This window comes from Lonchura striata, chromosome Z (assembly GCF_050655825.1).
Source record: "Lonchura striata isolate lonStrDom1 chromosome Z, ASM5065582v1, whole genome shotgun sequence".
NCBI lineage: Eukaryota > Metazoa > Chordata > Aves > Passeriformes > Estrildidae > Lonchura > Lonchura striata.
Window position 1 is genome coordinate 30,021,703 of NC_140740.1, and position 19,613 is coordinate 30,041,315.

Sequence of the window (19,613 nt, forward strand, 5' to 3'; positions counted from 1 at the left end):
GCATCTTGAATCCTTCTACATTACACCTAGGTCATAAAATGAAACTTGTGAGAATCACACATAATGAAGAAAAAGGAAATTGCAAAAAGAGAGTTCAGCAATAAAAGAGGTGGATGTGTATAGGATAAGTCTGATGAGTAGGAAGGAATAGGTATGCCAGGACTCCAAGATTTGCTTCTCAAATCCCATGTACTTGGAAGAAAATAACTCAATGGGGGTAGGCTGCAAAATTCAGTAAGTTAGTGTGGACATCTAAGAAATATGAAAAGTATTTTAGTTCCCCAAAATCTTCTCATTGAAGAATACAACTAACATACTTGAGTTACTGTTGTGAGACTATTGTAGCTCAGAACAGGCCAGTTGTAGTTGTCTGTGAAATGAAAGGCTGGTAAGAAACTCTGAAGTGTTGTCACTCTTCATGTATCTAGGGAAGATAAGATTATGTTTCTGTCTAATGGTATACACATAGCAGAGTAAATAATTTAAAATATTGACCATCATAACTGTATTTATAAAAGCCACTTTAAAAAGCAGTACAGCACATACTTATATTTCTATTCCTATTTTGGCAGGTCCCAGGATCGGTATTGTCCTCGGTCTTGGTGTCCAGTCATCCTTGCAGTTGGTATTTAGGATATTCTTTTCAGAAATATTCTAGTTACCAATATAAATTGGTAACTAGAAATACATTTCAGTGAAATTGCAGAAATATGGCATTTAGAGTTAAGAGATGTAAAAATAGGTTTTAATTGGAGGTTTATTTCATTTTAGCTTAATCTAAATGTAATTCATTGTAAATTTAATATGCAGATAAAAGAATTCCTTACTTATACAGAAGATTTAATAAGCCTAGTGGCAATGTATTAATTTTCAGATAAGTGTTACAGGTATAAACTTGTGTATGCATTCTGAGTTGACCATATGGTTAAAGTATTCATGAGTATTTTATATATTTAAACACTTGGTACTTGTAGGCACTGTTAAGCATTCCAATATAAAAATCCTTTGTGTAAATGTAGATGGAAAAAAAAAGCTAGTTTCCATGTTGCTTACTAAATTATTGATATTAATCTAGCTATGTGCTGCTTGCTGATCCTGCATTGTACTGTAAAGTACCTGTCATGATTAGTCCCTGCCATTAGGTTGGAGCTGTTAGCAGTGATGTAATTTCATCTTTGTGTTGTGGAATTGGATGCAACTACTTATTTAAATTGCGGGGTTTTTCTTCTCCGTATAGCTGAAAACAGCTCCTAGTTTGATTGCAGGAAAATCCCTATGTTCTAACAGTTTACTTTACTGCTGTAAATTGGAAGTTTCTGTGCTAGTTAATTGAATTTGACCATACTGATATGGTTTGTTCATGAAGCTTGTGTTGCCTAACCCATGATTTGCACAAGTACTGCTCCAGTACGTCTTCCTGCTTCCTAGCTTTTTTAAGCATTCCTTTTAAAAATCAATATGAAGGATTTGCTTTAAACCTTCAAGGCTTCCAAATTTTAAGTTGTCTCTATGTTATTCACGAATTATCTAAATAACTTTGTCCGTTGCCTGTATTTGACACTAGAAGAAGAGTAACAGTGGGGACTTTTTATGGTTATAATTTATTTTTCTTTCCTTTTTTTCACTTCTCAATACAAAAATATTGGTAAACTTTCTCTCAGAGAGCACCAGCAGCCTTCTATTCTTAAGTACATTTCTAGAAAAATAGATGTACAGCAAAAATGGAGTCAAGAGTCAAGGATAGTACACTGACTATCAGTAAAAGGTGTGAATAGTCTGATGGTGAAAGACACCATTTTCAAGTGACTGGTCTAATGGTGAAAGAGACCACTTTTACCAGACATTAATTTGTCCTGTATTTTGTGATTTCGTCTGTGACATTTGTTACAGAGCTTTGTATATTTCTTACAGCATGATAGCAAATATTCAATAATCTGATCTGCGGTGTTTAGGCTCCCTGCTTACAGTTATCAGTTCAGAAAAATTGACTTTTAGTTTAGCAGTATTGGATTTCTTTGCTGCTATACCTTCATCCACAACACATATACAGAGGAAGTAAAGCTTAGTCTGTTATAATCCAGATTCATCGTTATTTGCAAACCAGTAGGAACCAGACATTGTGCTTGGCCAAAATAATTTACAAAACTCAAGATCCTTTTTCACCATGCTAATTTAATCTTATATAAATGTCACCAAAATAAATGACAAAATAAAATGCCACATGCAAGATGCACATATATGCAAAACTGCTGCAGATAGCACTGACTGCAGTTTTTTCACCACAGATGCTCAGCCTTGAGAGTCAGTGCACTTGTCAGAAACACAGAATCAGAAACACTTCATTTCTGTTTGTGAGAGGGAAGATTGAGCTGTCATTTCATTGAATATCTAATTGTGGATTGATGGAGGAGCAGTGTGTAGAATTGATGCATGTTTCATAAATGATCCTGATTTAATTACTTGTGTAGTGTTGTGGAGCTTAAGGTTGCAGACATTCGAGGGTACGTCTGTGTAACATTCTTTGACTAGAGGATAATGTGTTGTTTTTTCGTAACATTTCTCTCTTTTGTAGAAGATCTATAATGATGTAGGCAAAGTTATCAGGAAGGAGAATAACAGTCATGAGACAGAGAAACTGGGATATACCTTGAGAATTCTTGGAAAAGCAAAATGAGTGTTTGCCAAAAATTAATTAAGTGAATTTAAAAGTAAAGTCTGAGGCAGACAACTCCATGGAAAATCTTAGCCCAAGAATTGTTTGGGCAATGTTGCCAAAACTCTCCTTGAAAAACCCCAAAATCCTATGTATATTCTTATGCAAACTGGGATTGGACAAAGTAGTATAGTGTATATGAAGATATTAGATATCTTGAGTGTATGGACATAGTCTTAAAGAGAGCTGGCTTGTTTCTTTCAAAGCTCAGTAGATCTGTAGTAATTTTTAATGAATTCCTCATACCCTGGAAGTTTAAGTTGTGTGTAAGGCCTTAAATCTTAGTTAAAATGAAAATGTCTTACATTGCTGGTCCACTTCTGCTAAGTTTACTGTTGCATGTGTATGTGTTACTCTGACCATTTTTGTCAGTTAATATTTTAATCCATCTACTAAAGGAATTATCTTTGCATAGATGTCAGTAAGTGATAATCTGAAAATCAAACTAATTTGTCTCTCTCTGTAAAATACATATAGCTGACTTTTAAGTACAGTTGTCTTTTTGGAAACATATCATTTTTTATTTTTTCTTATTTATACCTTTTTCCAAAATTTACCAGTAAAATAAAATCTGCAATCTAATAATGAACATAAATCAGTTTTTTGAACCACCAAACTCTAGGGACAAAGGTGGGGAAATGCAAAAAATTAAATGAACTTTCTCTGTTTTCAGTGCAAACTCAGCAAGCTTCCTGCCCCTTAACTGATGCTGGTCTGTGTACACCACAAGGCAAAAGCTTTCTTGCAGAACTTTTTGGATACTTCTCCAAGGCTTATTATGATTTGACAAAATATGCAGTTTAGAGAGATAATCTGTTACTTGTTGGGGACAATACATCATATTCTGCTAAGATTTGGTCCCTTGTAGCTAGTGAATAATTTAAGGTACTTCCAAATTTATTCACAAAAAGTTTCAGAAATATTGACATCTTATTTTTATTACTCCAGACATGTTTTAAAAAAATTACGAAACACTTAAGTTTGAAACTGGGATCATGTTTTATTTTATCATATTTTTGAATACGTAGGATTAAAAAAAAATCTAATTGGATTTTTTTTTTTTTTTTGCCTACACAAAAAGAGTGCTAAGCACTAAACAGAGTCACAGGTTTTGTAAATTTGACTTAGTAGACAAGAGATTTTAGTTTGCACTGTGATTTATGGGATCTGGGATTTTAGTGTGGTAGTTGTGGACTAAGCATTTTAAATACAAGTCTAGAATGTATTTGAAGCTGATAGTGATAAAATACTGCCTGCTATTAAAACACTTCTTAATAGATATGTACCTATAAATACAGTTGCCTTTCATTTTTTATTTCATAACTATTGCATCATTCATTTTTGTGACTTTTATGCAACAATAAATTGCAAAAAGTTTATCACTGAAGTAAAATCTTCCTTTAAAACTCTCTCTGCATATTTTAAGATAATTTAATCTTTCTTCTTGTCATGTGCATTTTGAAATACTTTTTATGACTGCACCATTTGTTACATTATTTAAAAAAATACTAAATTTAATAAAAAGTGAAAGTCTCTCCCTGCAGAATTGAAACTCCAAATAAATTACAGATAGCATTTTATAGAGAACATAATTAATGACTCCTTTGTAATCTGTGAATTAGCATATTCTGACATTACCCTGTCTTTAGTTTGGATTTGAGACCAGTGCTTAGACCTAAATTGCATGACATTATTTATCATAATTTTGCAATTATATTGCACTGATAGACATACATAAAATATAAGTTGGCTAACCAAACATAATTTTATATTTTATATATAAGTTTATACTGTTGGATAAAAAAAAAATCCCCAGGTTTTCTGAAATGCTTAATAGATGGTGCCTGACTGCTGTGGTCTCATTGATTGTGTGGACAGCTCTTACATGTCTAAGGCACTGTTTATATGTTTAAATCACTTACAACAGAATGTGTAAATTGGATGGTAATTTAGACTAAAAATTTCACAATTTCAGCAGCTAGACAGTGGGATGTAGAAAGTCACGTTATAGGAGAGAGAGTAAAACATGTAGGGACATGCCTAGGTGGAGTAGTATTACAGAAGAATCAAAAATAGAAGCTAAGTGAATGAAGAAGCAGCTCAGCTGGATTGCAGATTGTATAGCAATGTGATAGAAATCCAAGCTATATTTTTGATCTCTTAAGTTATGGTTTATGCAGTCCATTGTGCTTGCAGTTTCTTAGTCCTGGGTAGATTTACAAAACATTATCTTTAGACTTCCCTCACTATGCAGTTGTAACCAGTTCTTGCAAAACCAAGATTTTTCTTTCCAGGAGCAGAGACTCCTTTGCTTAGGACAAAATGCTGTATACCAGAAAGATACAACACTTGCTGTTCAAGAAATAGTGAAAGTGCAAGACAGCTCTTCAACTTCACTCACTTACAACTAGAAAAGCCTTTAGAATATTATTTTTTTTTTAATTCTGTTATGGTTTTTTTTTTGTGGCCTGTGTATGATGTGTGGGAAATACTATCATGAACAAATCCCTAGTTAACACATTTATTTTTTGATCTGTTCATACGTTGCACCTTCCTATACTTGCAAGATGGGCTGGATAAGCTCAGATGGTTATTATGGTATTGGAACGATCTTGATGTTAAAAAACAGTTTGTGAAGACAACTGTTTGTGGTGCTGCTTTTTCACTGTGTTTTGTTGGAACATAAAGAAATGTATTGTTCAATTTTTTTCTTCCACTATGTATTACAACAGTATGGTTTTCTTTTCTTTCTTTTAGCTACTGGTAATTAATTTAATCAAATGCAGCTTAAAATTATGATAGATATGAAAATGTATACTGATTTGGGGAAGATAAATTTCTCATAATGGCTCAATTCTACATAAGGCATATTAATAAATAATTTCTAATTTATTAACTACATCTTTAATTTATTCAGCAAACATTTATTTTCTGTTCCCTTATGGTAGATCCAGATTTTCAGTGAAGTTGGGAGCAACCAAACTTGAACACACAGATCAAACAATTTTTTTGGTAGTGTAAAACCTTGAGTAGGGAGCTTTAACTGTATGTTCTTCAAAATTCCTTTCATCTTCACCCACTCTCTGAATCTGGAAAGGCTTCTTCTATTGTCTGCTTAGATGGAAAAGTGTAAGGGAGGAGATGCAAAACAGGATCCTGCTCAATGTTGCTGGATTTGCATTAATTCTTCCATACTGCAGAAAGTTTGCTGTTTCTCTAGATACAGGAGTAGCTGGCTGCACATGTTTTGGGTGCCACATTTCCTGGTCTGGCCTGAAGTGCAAAGCAACAAGGTAGAGTCTTTGGGCTGCATGTGAAAATACCTGTGGTAACTGCCCAAGCTACCCTATGTTTGCACACTTCTCTCAGTGAAATGGAGAAAGTGGCAGGTAGGAGGTGATTGCTGGAGAGCAAAAACAAATTCATGGAAATTCATGCTTAAGCCTTTTTCAGGAAATAATTCTTAACTGTTTGCATTTCTCAGTGGCAGAGATTCTTAAGTTTCCTCTATACATTCTACTGGGGCAAATTTTCTTTCTAGCTCCAGGGATATTAACATTAAATCTCTCTGACTGCAATTTGGTCTGTTTAGTAGTTTTATAATGAAAAAGGCCACAGACCACAGATCTCTCTTGTAACAGTTTTCTGAATGTATCAAATTGTGAAATATATGCCCTTGATAAATTATTTTATTATAAACAGATTATTTTTTCATTTTTTTAGTTCATTGTGTTCTCTGTTCATGAATGTTAATTCATGCTGGTGCTTTTCCCTGAATTCATTTCAGTTTGTGCACATTTGAAGTGAAGTAACTGAAATCAAACACATACTTCTTCTTCTTCTGCAAAGAAAAAACCCTAAACAATAAACCTCTTGTGTCTTGTATGCAACAGTTCTCTTAAAGCACTAGAGAGGGCACCATTCTCCCACTGTTGATTCAATGTGTGGCCTGAAGGAGGTTCAGGATCGTTTTCTACAGAAACGGCTCACCTCTGAACATTTAAGCATTAAATTTCTTTCAGTAATGATGGCATGGTTCCTTTGTTGGCAATGGCTTTGTTTTCTCTTTCCTCCAAATTTGGAACGATTTTTCATTCTGTAGCAAAAGAAAAGGAAGGAGAGTTATCTGCATTTGAAATACTTGATATCAGAGTTCCAAGAGGTTGATTGCTTTTTTTAAATTTTTCTTCCTGTTTCCACTCTTTTCCATCCCACTCATCCCTAGCTCCCAAAATCTGTGACACTGAAAGAGAGATCAAAGAATAGCATTACAGACTCTGCTGAGTCTGACTGCAGAGGTCACTCTTCTATAGAGAGAAAAATCTAAGAGCTTTTTTTTTTTTTTCCCAAGGAGAAAATGAAAAAGTTTCAGGAAAGAAGGCCGTAATGCAAATCTTTCCATTGGAAAGTGTCTGGAAAGAACAAAAGCTGGCTTAGGAAGATCAGAGAATTCTTCATTCATTTTTATGGGAGCAAGCATGACTCTTTACTCTTGGGGCCAGAGCTTATGGAGAAGAATACAGCTTTTTTCTTTTTTTCTTTTTTTTTTTTTTTTCCCTAGGAACATTTGAATCTATTCCTTCGGTTCTTTTTCAGACCCCATTTCCCAAAGAAACATGTGAAGAAGGATGAATGCATCTACACGTAAATCTACCATTCTTGTAACAAATTGTCATTAAAAAAATAGGAGAGTCAAGTCAACAGTTTCCAGAGCATCTAGTATTTTCTGCATCCTGTGCAGGTCTTGTCCACTCTGACTAAATGATGTTCTATGGCAGGAACCTTTGAAAAAATGAAAGCAATGAAACATTTGCATGTTATATGAATACTTCATGAAGGAGGGATAGAGCAGGGAGCATGAGGGAGAGCAGGGAAATTGCTTGTGTAAGTGTCTTGTCTGGATTGGACTTCAAATATACTGTAAGTCTAAAGCAAAAACAGTGATACAGATTTGTTAGTCATAGTAAAATTAATATGCAATTGACTTCACTTGTGTGTGGCATTGTATTAACTTTACAAGATGTTTTTCCATGGAGAAGTGATATTCATGAAACAGTGGTTACAAGGCACGTATCATTTTTAGCTACTCATGTTTGTACCAGTCAGATATCTGAGACATGTCAGTGTAAATATTATTCTGACTCCTCATCAGAAAGTTCTGTTGAAAAAGATCACTTCAACATCCTGTGTGGGTAGGTAAGGCACACTGTTACATATAGATTAATTTAGTCTGGATAAAACCAAAATGTGATTGTATTTGGAGTTTTCATTACAATTACAGTAAGATGCTATATTGCCTGATAGTTATCATGTTGCCTTGTCTGTGGCCATGTGCACAGGATTGTGTTAGGATATAAAATCGCTCTTTTTTTTTTTACTGGGAAAAAAAAGTCTCTGAAATAAGGCTGTTTGGTTTTTCAGTCTCTTACTGAAAAACCAAATAGCCTTATTTTTCTTCTCCTCTTAAAAATGCTTTGAATTTCCTATCCTTTAAAGCTTGTTATCTAGCTATAATCACTTTAGAGATTAGTACTGAGGGGAGGATAAAGAAACAATGGCATTGTTATATGAGTAAAATTGTGTTAAGAATAAGTATGGTATTTATTTCAAAAATAAACTCAGTTACTGGAAATTCTTCCTCCGTCCTGAAGCTTTTGTTGACATGCAAAATAGATTTTAAGTAAATAAATGAGTTAAAATACAAAGCAAGCAAACAAATTGACATATGCCTCTGGCCCACTTATAGTTTCAAATGGGTTCTGAAATTTGAGATTGAGTACACTTTCTTTCCCAGAAAATATCTAGGTATGTTGGTTTATAACTTATTATTTGTAGCACCTGCTAGGTTCTGAATTATCATCAGCCCTGAATGCCATGAATGGTGCAATTGTGGTTTTTTGAAGGTTAATAAGTGGCATTATTCTCTTCAATTTTCATATTCTTTCATTAAAGGCAATGAAAAAAACTAGCCTGAGAAGCCATATGGAGCACTGAAAACAATGGTGAACAGACTTATCCTCATGCTACTATTCTGTATGTTTAATTTGCACAATAGAGTCTCACTAGTCTGTCTCTCAAAGCAGTATCTGTTTTGAAAATTAGATCTTTGTTTTTTTAATTCTTGACTCTCTTCTATTATACAATGCTATTGGACATCACATCAGGATTGAGTTAAACACTTTACTGACAAAGCTGAAGACAAATACTGTCTTTCTTAAGTGTATTTAACGGTAAATATTTGTGGACTGATCTTATTCAACAGTGTAGGCTAATTCTGAAACAGACTAGAATTTCCACTTTTGGAGTAATCAGTGCACCATTGTTTTGTTTTTGTTTTCTGTTTTCCATGAGTCTTTGGATTCTACATATTTGTCTTCAAAATACATGAAGAACAGTACTGTCCTGATTTCCTCTTATTCAGCTTGAGTCCATTGTCATATCTTAAACTCGGATTCTGCTGTCACAAGAGCTTTTATTGCTGTTCCTGAAAACACAGAACTCCTGTAGTAAATCAGTAAAGCACAGCCTGGTGCCTCGGGAGGGGCTGCCACACATGGTACTGCTGCCTGTTGCTGCAGGCACGAGGGTTGTCGTGACCTTGCTGTATACTGTGCCAAGGCCAGCCAGCTGAATTCTGCTGAATGAGTAGTTGGCTTCTGCTGGCAAACAGGAATGCTTGCTCTCATCTACAGAGGTTGCTGTCACAGTCCCTTGTGTCTCTTCCCATAGCAGCACATAGGTTAAATACTCTACCAGTAGTAAACCCCTTCAGAAGCTGAATGGATTTCTGTTGTTTATTAGTAATTGTTTTGCAAAGATTTTTTTACCTCTTTCAGAAGTGAGTTGAAATATGCTCTTTTTTAGAATTGCTCAATCTTACAATTCAGAGTGTATATGATAGTCCAAATAATGAAATGATTCATGTGACAGCTCAAACCTTTGGTTTATGGAACTTACTTACATTACCAGCTACTGTGAGCACAAGTGTGAGAGAAAGAGTAATACCATTGTTACAGAGCAGGGAAATATACGCAGGAATTGGAGAGACAGGAATGGCTGAGAGAGTCCACAAGGTTATTATTCAAGTCCTGGTCTTGAAAGTTTGTATTTCTTCACAGAAACTGACAGCAAAGAGATTTCATAGAAGTTTCTATTATGACAGCTGCTACACTTGTGGTTTCATTTTGTGAAGCCTTGCTATTTTGAACAATATATTTTAGTTCTGGAAGTTTTACTCAACAGTGGATATTGAAGGAGATGTTCAGCTTTTTGTATGAATTGTGCCATTCCAAGAGGAGAAGTGTTGACTGGTATATCAACTCCTTATGTATTTAGCCTGCTGATTAATTAGATCTAAAATAGTTCAGATGTTGGAATAACACTTCTCATTGCTAATGGATATCTGTCCTGGCACCTAGTCTGAAAGGGAATCTTCTGGAGTTTTTGGCATATATTTAGGGGTTACTAAGTAGATCTCTCTAACCTTTTTCCATTTTCTGTGTTTAAAATATTAAAAGCTCATATCTTAAAATTCATTACCAATGTCAAGTTTTTCCCTCCTGCCCCTAGTTATTCATGACTTGTAATTTTTGTTACTGTTATTCTGCTTTTGTAATCAGATTCAAGAATTACTAAATCATATAGTGAACTAAGATCTTTTCATCTTAGGGGCTACTAGCATAGCATTTAATTACTTTCATAGCAAAATAATATACTATAATAATTAAGTTTAGTGTATTTACTGCTGCAACTGGTATGGCTAGGTGTTTGAATGTTTATGCTGATTACATGAATCTATTTTGGCAGATAAATACTTAGACATATAAATACCTAAGCACAAATACAGGCTGGGCAGAGGGTGGGTGGCAGAGGGTGGGTTGAAAGCAGCCCAGAGATGAAGGAATTGGGAGTGCTGGTAGATGAGAAGCTGGATGCAATCCAGAAAACCAACCATGTCCTGAGCTGCATCAAAATTAGTGTGGTCAGCAGGGCAAGGGAGGGCATTCTGTCCCTGTGCTCTGCTCTGTTCTGATGAGACCCCTCCTGCAACGCTGCATGCAGCTCTTGGATCCCCAGCACTGGAAGGACAAGGAACTGTTGGAGTGAGTGCAGAGGAGAGTCACAAAAATTGTCATAGGACTGGAGCATCTTTTCTATGAAGAAAGGCTGAGAAATCTGGAAATGTTCAGCCTGGAAAAGAGCAGAGTCCAGGGAGACTTTATTGTAGCTTTCCAGTACCCAAACTGGGCTTTTCAGAAAGCCAGAGAAAGACTTTTGACAAAGGCATGTATTGACAGGACAAGTGGCGATGGTTTTTCAATGGAATGGAGGTAGATTTATGTAAGATATTATCAAGACATTCTTTACTATGAGGGTGATGAGGCAATGGCACAGGTGGATGTCCCATCTCTGGAGGTGTTCAGGGTCAGGTTGGGTGGGGCTTTGAGCAGCCTGGGCTAGTGGGGGGTTCCTTCCCATGCCAGGGGACTTGGAACTAGATAATCTTTTAGAGTCCCTTCCAAGCCATACCATTTTAGGATTTGATATTGTAAACAAAGTGTCCTCTAAGGGGAAAAATTAATAGGTGCAGAATGAAACTGAAAGATATCTGGAGCTGTGTGATTGTTATATGCAGCTTTATTGTACTTGGGTGGTTTATCTTTGCTATTGCAACTAAGTTTTTGACCAGTATCCACGCTCTGAGAACAGTGAGCTTTTTTAATTTGGTCTCTTTTCAAAGTCTTCTCTCCTTATTTTTGTCTGCGTGTGTAAGAGTTATCTTTCATCCTGAGACTTTTCTGTAATGCTTCCTCTGACATTTAAAGAGCAATTTTATTCCTTAATTGCCATTGTATTGCAATCCTATGCAAGCCCGGCTACTTTTGTTGCTCATATAAATAAGCTTTCCATTCCCAGAAATTCCTAGCATCCTTTTCCTGTTCTTCTGCCAACTCGAATAATATCTTTTTGCAAATGGTTCACCGGATTTGCCTGTCTCAGTTCTGATGAGGTCTTACTGGTACCCTGTACTGTGGTTTGCAGGCTGTTCCAGCAATTTAATGGCTGGGTTCCTGCTCTTGTCCTGTACTTTACACGATAGTAAACCTTGTGTCATCTGTGCAGTCAATGTTTGTGTTCTCATCCCCTAGCAATCTGAATCTCTTATTCATTTCCTTCTAACTTTGGAAAAAAGGGCAGAGGTATCAAAGATAATTTATTTCCTGCTAATCTTGAGATCAGGATGTAGAGCATTCTGTAAATCCATGACTAGATAAAAAGCTACAGAATGAGTTTATATACCATCTGGCAAAGAGAGTACATGTAAGAAAGAGAAGTCATAAATGCCTAATCTTACTTGGACCACACAAGTGTGTGCACACAGGTGCATAACCTATTAAGGATCTCACTTAATTGTTATCAGTTCATTAGCTTTCCAAGTTTTGTTTTGTTTTCTTCTCCAAGAAAATTGCATACTCACTCAGCAATATGAAAGATCTGTTTCCTTTGATTGCCATACAAGTTCTCAGATTTTTTGGTTGTTCTCCAGGTATGTTTTAAAAAAATGTCAAGGTCTTGCCTTTCAAGTCCTGAACCATTCAATAAGATTTCACTGTTGTTCTTACATGGTACTGTGTGGAAGCTCTAATCCAACAGACCACTTATATGTGGTACAAATTGTACCTGCGATATTTCTGTTTCCTTTCATGGGACTACTCAGATATTTGAAAATTACTGGATTTGTATATTCTGTTGAGTTGGAGCAGCTGGGGTCAAAAGATAAGAATTACTGCATCTGCCTCAAAATTACATGGGGGATTTTTGTTCATATTGTCTTAAACAAGGTTAATCCATTCATCACTTCAATGGAGTACTGAGAAAAATTACTTACGCTTTCTGGGTTGTTAAGTTTTGTTTGCTTGTGGTTTTGTTTTGATTTGTTGATTGGTTATTTTTTTTTTGTATGCTTGTTGGATGGTGAGATTACTTCCATGCCTGAAAGCAAGGTAGTCTTGGATGCTAAGTGCATATACTTCAGAGCACTCTAGGGTCACTTGAATGGTTAGTTTAAACAAATGACAATATTAAATGGGTACATACTATGATAAAAGTGGTTTATTAGCTGTTAGAAGTGTTGGAGTGTTGAAATCTGTAGTCAGTATACAATAATACTGCAGCAACAGAAACTGTATCTGTTGATTTCTTGCACATTTTGTCACCTTTTAAAATGTTCTTCTGAAATTATGAATTTGCTATATTTTCAGAAAAAATTATCTAGAAGTAACATCTTTCTTGATAAAATTCTATTTGTGTGTGAGCTTATATTGACTTGTCAGAGATGTATAGAGACTCAGTTCTTCTCTCTGAAATTACTGATTAGGTGAACATTAATAGATGACTGTTGTTGTTTAGGATTTTTTTCATCTTTAGTAAATGGGTCAGTATGCAAAGTCCACTTGAAATATATTGAAAAAGCAGTCTAAATAAATAAGTCAAGCTATTTAACTGAAATGTGATTGAAACTCATCAAGCTATTTAACTGAAATGTGATTGAAACTCATTACTTCAGGAATAGACAAAAGAAGTTATTTTTGTTCTCAGGAAGATAGGCTGTATGTGAAGCTGGTGATTTTATGGAAGTGACATTTGTGAACAATAGTGTTACAAGAACTCTTACAAAATAAAGACATGCTAGCACATGTGTGTCTAATGAATATCATAGTGTTTAGGGAATGCTTAAGCGTAAGTGTACAATCAGTGTTTCAGATCTGTTCTACCATCTTACTGAGAGGAATATATATATAAATATATATATTTAAAAATATATACAATGTCCTCTGAATGGCTTCCTTTTTTTATTCTGAGCATTACTTTGTATTCTTTATTCTTGGCATTTTGTATATTGACATGATATTATGGCTATTAAGAGCTGGATTATTAAGAAGCAAAAACTTAGCTTTATGAAGCTGTTATGTTCAGAAATAAAGCCTTTCTTTAATATCTATAAAACTCAAGATCACTTTTTCACCTAATTTGTAGCACTTAAATTAGCTTTCATTGTGCACTTCAACATGCTGTAGGTCCCATGATTCTCATGACATTTTTGTTTTATTTAAATCTGAACAGAGGCTAGAGGGCAAAACTATAAATTAACTTTATGGGGTAATCTTAAAAGAAGCTGAAGCAGACTGAGTAGATGAAGTACTATTGCTGTTTGTTCTTGAAAAGGATACCTCTTTAGTTTTGAAGATAAAAAATACAACAGGGTGCAAATCCAAAGAAATTTACCTGTATGGAATGAATGATTGTTGTCTGTTATCATTTAACTTTTCCTTGGATACTGAGCACCCTTATAAGAATGTTTTATGAGAAGGGCTAGAAGTAATGTGATAAAATGAAAATGGAGAGCCAAGAAATGCTACGTTTAGTATCCCTTGCTGAAGTGTGAAACTGTTTCTGAATTCATTTGGAATCCCCATTGTGGTTTGCCCAAGTAGCTAGAGAGGTGCATGGTTGGTGGCATAATATTTAATAAATACAGTGCTGTTCCTGCCTCAGCAAGCCTGAGTGTCCCTTTCTGTGAGATTCTTTACTCCTTCTTAACCACCTAGCAGCTCTCAAGCCTCCACTGAGTAAACTCAGGCTCTGGGATTTTCATCTTCCTCCAAGCTATATGTTGCTTTATAGTGCTATAAATGATGAATTAAATCTTATTGATGGAAGCTTTTTAATAAAGGTGAATTTTAGACTGTTACTGACATGCTGAAATTTAGTGACCAATCTGAGAATTGGGTAAGACTGAGTGATACACAGCCAGGACAATAGGGATGGCCCTAAAAGACATATTTACTTAAGCAGTTAGTACTGTGAAGTAAAAGAAAAGTTTCTGGGAAAATAAAAATTTCCCCAAATTGATTGAAAGAATAAGGGAGTGAGAAAACTAATGAACATCTTCTTAATTAATTGCATTTTGATGGAAGGTTTTGCATTTGTATGTGTCTCATGTGACTAAGAAAAGGACAGATCTTCACAAGAGATGAGGTTTGGTGGGTGCCATTGTGTGGAATCTATTTCTAGAATTGTGCCCCTTATGCTGAGCAAGTGGAATACTGCTTTCCCTAAAGCCATGTAATGGTAATTATAAAAGTTTTCTGGAAACTGTTTAAAGTAAGTTATCATTTGGATAAATGAAAGTTATGAAAGTGCCATATTTTACAGGAATTATTCTTTCTTAAGTATTCTAGTTTGAAAATTCAAGGATGCTGTATCCTGCTAAGCCACTGGTGTTTCTATTTTCAGTACTTTGTGTGCTTCTTGAGTCATATTGATTTCCAAATACTTTTGTAATGTACAAAACAGGAAGAATGTAATAGCCTCATACAGCAACTGAGATGTTGGTGGTATTTTTCCCTAATTAAAGTATTTATTAAAATTGCAACAGGAATTGCTCAATGTAACAAGATGCTGCATTTTCTCTGTTTGCAACCCAAGCTACTGTTTGAACTGATTCCAGCTGTTTCTTGTTATTGTTCAAGTGCAAGCATTATCTGCTATGGACTAAAAGTAAGAGATACACTTTTTTTTAATATCTTTTCTAAATGTAGGAATACACAATTTGCAGATCAGAAGTGATGAAGTCTAACAAAACCAAATTACTGATGAAATTATAGTTTTTCCTGTGTCTGTGTTATCATTGATCTATTTATTTGAATGTCATTATAATAATTACTATTGTGGAGCACCAGCTTGCTGTGATTAGGGTACTTCTTGTTTCCCTTACCCTGAATATTCTAAAATGAACAACCTGGATAGAATTTTAGTTGTGAAATAGTGTTTACAGTTCACATTTACATGTGAGTTTTGTTTTGTTCTTTTTAGTGAGAATGCTTGCAATATTTTTACTTCTAAAGTAAGTTGCAAAATTCAGGAACAGTGTTAGTGTTTTCTGCTTCTAATACATATGGGTACCAAATACTTCCCCTTTTTTCAGACAGAAGAAATCCCTAGAGCATCTGTTTGATTCCTCTCAGGAGGTTTTAAGTTCTGGGATTTGATGGTTCCACATAGCTGGTCATGTCCTAAGAGTGATCAGCAGTCTGCCAGATTTCCTGCACAGACATTAACAAGTCTGGTGGAAATCATCCGGTAGGATTTATTTTTGTGCTCTTAAGAGACTTGATTCATTTTTTCCCCTCTACATGTTGGTAATTTCTCTGAAGGACAGGGACAAATACCAGAGGCTGAAGCCATCACCATCAATGTGCACCTTCCTCCTGGAATACAGAAAGCTTGCCTTTTGCTGGTTGCGTGATCCCCATACAGAGAGGGAGAAGTGGGTTCCCATGTGATGCTCAGTGTTTTGGCTAACAGCACTTTACAACTGTGCACTCAGCCTCTGGTTTTCACATACAACTCATACACTGAGTCACGTGTGGTTAGGCATGTCTGTTTCATCTGAAGAAGAGCATCTGCCTGTTATAAACTTAGGTCCCACATAGCATATCCTTTATTATTACTGGTGGAATTCTTGGTTCAAAGAAGGAAGAAATCTGTGATAATGTTACATTTGTCAATATAGAGGCTTCCTGAATCTGAGGAGTGCAGGGTAGTTTGGGCCTTCTCCAAAGCTTGATGAGGTGACTGGATTATTTCTGTAGCTGCTTATGAACTGTAACAATAGCAGCTTAAACACAGGAAAATCACAGGATAATTTTGAGCATCGGTGAGTTTTAAGCATTTTGCCCCAAACTGCATAATGAACTTGTAAGAGCAGAATATGAAGTCCAAATTTCATAAGGCACAACCCCTGCCTTTATCCATCTTACTCTTGTACTTCTGATCCCTGCTTTTTCACAATATTTTAAATACAGCCTTTTTGTAAGCTGGTCCTTTGCTATTCTTGCATCCTCTGCTTTTCAGTTTTCCATACCTTTACTAAGATTTCTCTTTCTGGGAGAATACCTCAAGAGTGTGAACCAGGCTATGCTGAACACAGACAATTGGGAGGATGATGTAAGGGCAAAGAAAAAGGTAATTAGAGCATTCTGTATTCAAAAGTATCTCCTCAAAGAATTCACATAAATGAAAGGAAGGATTAGACCTCTGAATTAAGGGTCTGCCAGGAAATCTGTTGCTTTGAAGACGAAGGAAATAAATGAATAGAAACTTCACTAACATGGGGTTAAGATTATTCATTGGTGCTCTGTAGTTTTTGAGGATGTAGAGAATAGCTAATACAAAGAGTCTAGAAACCAGAAAGTGTATGATTTAATGTGCTGGGCTTCCACTACAGGATTTTAATTCTGAATTTCTGGAATCATGCCTTGATATATCTTTACATGCTCTACACAGCCCTCTGCAGGTACTCTAACAGCTCTGGGCATAGAATACCTAGGCTCTTTGCCTGGCAAAATTTGAATTTTTAAATAGGTATGGTAAGTAGGGGCTTTTCCCAGCACTGAGGATTGTCTTCACAAATTATACCCGACTTGCCTGGGGTTTCATTCTGAGATACTCCTTTCATTTACCCATTACTATACTTTCAGGATTCATTGTCATATATGCCAGTAGGCTATTAGTAATTCCATGACACGGAGGCATTTTTGTTCATCTCTAGGGAACTTTTCCCACACAATCAATTCACTTCAGCCCTGAAAGGAGGCATTCTTGATTCTTTGGGATAAATATATACTCTTTTCAAATCACAAGATGCAGCTCCTCCAGGCTGCTCTCACTAACAACTCCACTGGTTGCCACACTGAGTGTTAACATAGTGAATGTAGCTGGAGTGTTTGCAAATATGTGCTGGAATGTAAATGTGTGAATACAGCATAAACAATAACACATTGTTCTAGTTCATTCACATTTCTATTCATGTATCTTGTAGCAATTTTCAGGCCCCTGAGAACCATCATCTAGTCTGGCCTCTTGGCTATCCTTTCTGTATGGATTTCTCAGACAGTAGCTTTCTTCAGGAGTTCATCTTCAAGCTCCAAAGAAATCAAAAGATGGACAATCTCTACTAATTGCAGAGGTTTTCCTATCCACAAATACTTGTCACTGAACGATTTCAAGAGACTGTTGGCAGCTTCCTGACTTTGTAACTAAGATCCCATTGCTGAGGTGATAAGTACATTATTTTTCATTGCCTAAGGCACAGTCTAAAAGCATCTGGGGCACCAGTGGCACATTTGAACTGCATTAATTTAGCTTTGTGAAAATTCAAAACATACAGAGTTAAAGAGTGGTTTTTTTGTTATATTTCTTTCCATCTTAACTTTTCATATGAAAATGTGGAAGAGAGCACTAGGCTTCTTAAAGTACACCGTTTAGGTCCAGGTATAAGATTGCTGAAGTTCTCTCGCTTCATTCCTGTGTACATGGCTCAGCAAGTCCATACAGGATGTAAGTCAGATGAAGAAGAGTTAGCACATGAGTTGCCCTAAGGGGAGATCTTAAGAGGATCCAGCTGATAAACAATACTTTTGTTGAACTTGAGTTTTGAGTACTCACTAACACCAAAATGTAACAAGGGTTTGCATATTAACTTGTGGACTGTGTTTTCTCAGAGTGTTGGCAATGCTCTTCTTCTGTTAATTTTCTGTATGTGATTGAGCTGTGTTTTGGGAGAGCCATAGCCTCTAAAGCCTTAATGTTTTGTATTAATTTATCTGTAGTACTTTGCTGGCATTTTATGAGAATGACGCTTGCCAATGCTCTCTATTAACTTTCATAGTTATCCTTGCAAACAGTAATTGATTTTTTGGTGAATTTAAATATCCTTCTTCAAAGGCATGCTGGGAGATTTTTTTTTTCTGTGGCTGAGCGATAATCTTTATTATATTTACAACTTCTAACGAAGCTCTGGTTTCTCAGCTAATTAAATTGTGCAAGGTTTCTTTCTTTTTTCTTTTAATAGAAATACTTTCATCTTCACTGCTTTTTTACCTCTTGAGATATTTTTAAAATTAAAATGATAATATGAAAAAGCCACAAGGCATATGTTATCCAGTCTTGGTTTAGACATTTGTAATGGATTCTTGAGCCTCAAGTGAAAATGTATCAAGAAAAGTTTAATTTACTTAACCAGAATCATGGAGGAATAGCTGTAGATACAAAAGTAGTCAAATTTTAATAGAATTAACTCATGATCTGTTGCTTTTGTGTTAAGACTGTATTAATTTCCATTTCTTCTATTTGCTGTATTTCAAATATACCTTTTAAAAATCGGCTGTTGATGGGTCTTACATCATGCTCCTTTTCTTTTATCCTGCATATATGCTGCAATATAGGTTACATTAGTAGAACTTACTATATTTGAAGTAGTGTCTGAAAAGCTATAGTAGCATATATGTGTTTCAGAATGCATATTTTTCTATATACACATATATTTTTACTTTACTTTTAAATCATTGCAATGTTCACTACTGCCAAACCAGGTTATGTCAGTAAAAGCTTTTTAAACTTGGTCTGGGAAGAATAAGGAATTAATTATATATTTTTTCTGGATCAGGAAGCTTTCTTAGTGCAAATGTGAGTTCTGTCTCACTAACATCAGTATTTTTATATCAGTTTTACATGGATTCAGCAATCTAAATGCTTTCTTCAGTAAAAGAAATCAAAGTCTTTTAATTAATAGTCTTTAGGGCCTTTTCAATATTCTGTCCTCAGAGTTGTAAAGTGGAAGGTTTTTATTGGGGTATTTTAATTAAGAAAATTAATTTTGTCTTTATCTTACAATGTATTTTTCCTATGACATACTGATGAAAATGCTATTTTTTCCCCTCTGATATGTGAAGTCTTCTAGAACTTTCTTAAGTAGAGTAATTTGCTTTGTTAAACAAATACTTTGAACATGTGAGTATGTGCTTTGTTTTCCTTGATGTTCTGTGCTTTGAGAGGT

The 19,613-nt window shown here is 35.3% G+C and overlaps 1 protein-coding gene across 4 annotated transcripts in view; it reads left to right on the forward strand.

Annotated features, from left to right (window-relative positions):
* The window catches only part of COMMD10 (COMM domain containing 10), a 108,576-nt gene that overhangs the window by 59,845 nt on the left and 29,118 nt on the right, over positions 1 to 19,613 (forward strand). The window contains exon 6 of one of the 4 annotated variants that reach the window (XM_085566621.1): positions 573 to 1,062. The exons of the other annotated variants lie outside the window; for them this stretch is intronic. Within the exon in view, the coding sequence (XP_085422747.1) occupies positions 573 to 698 (126 nt within the window). The 3' untranslated portion in view covers positions 699 to 1,062. Of the gene's footprint in view, positions 1 to 572; positions 1,063 to 19,613 lie in introns of those variants that run through there. 4 annotated transcript variants of the gene reach the window in all.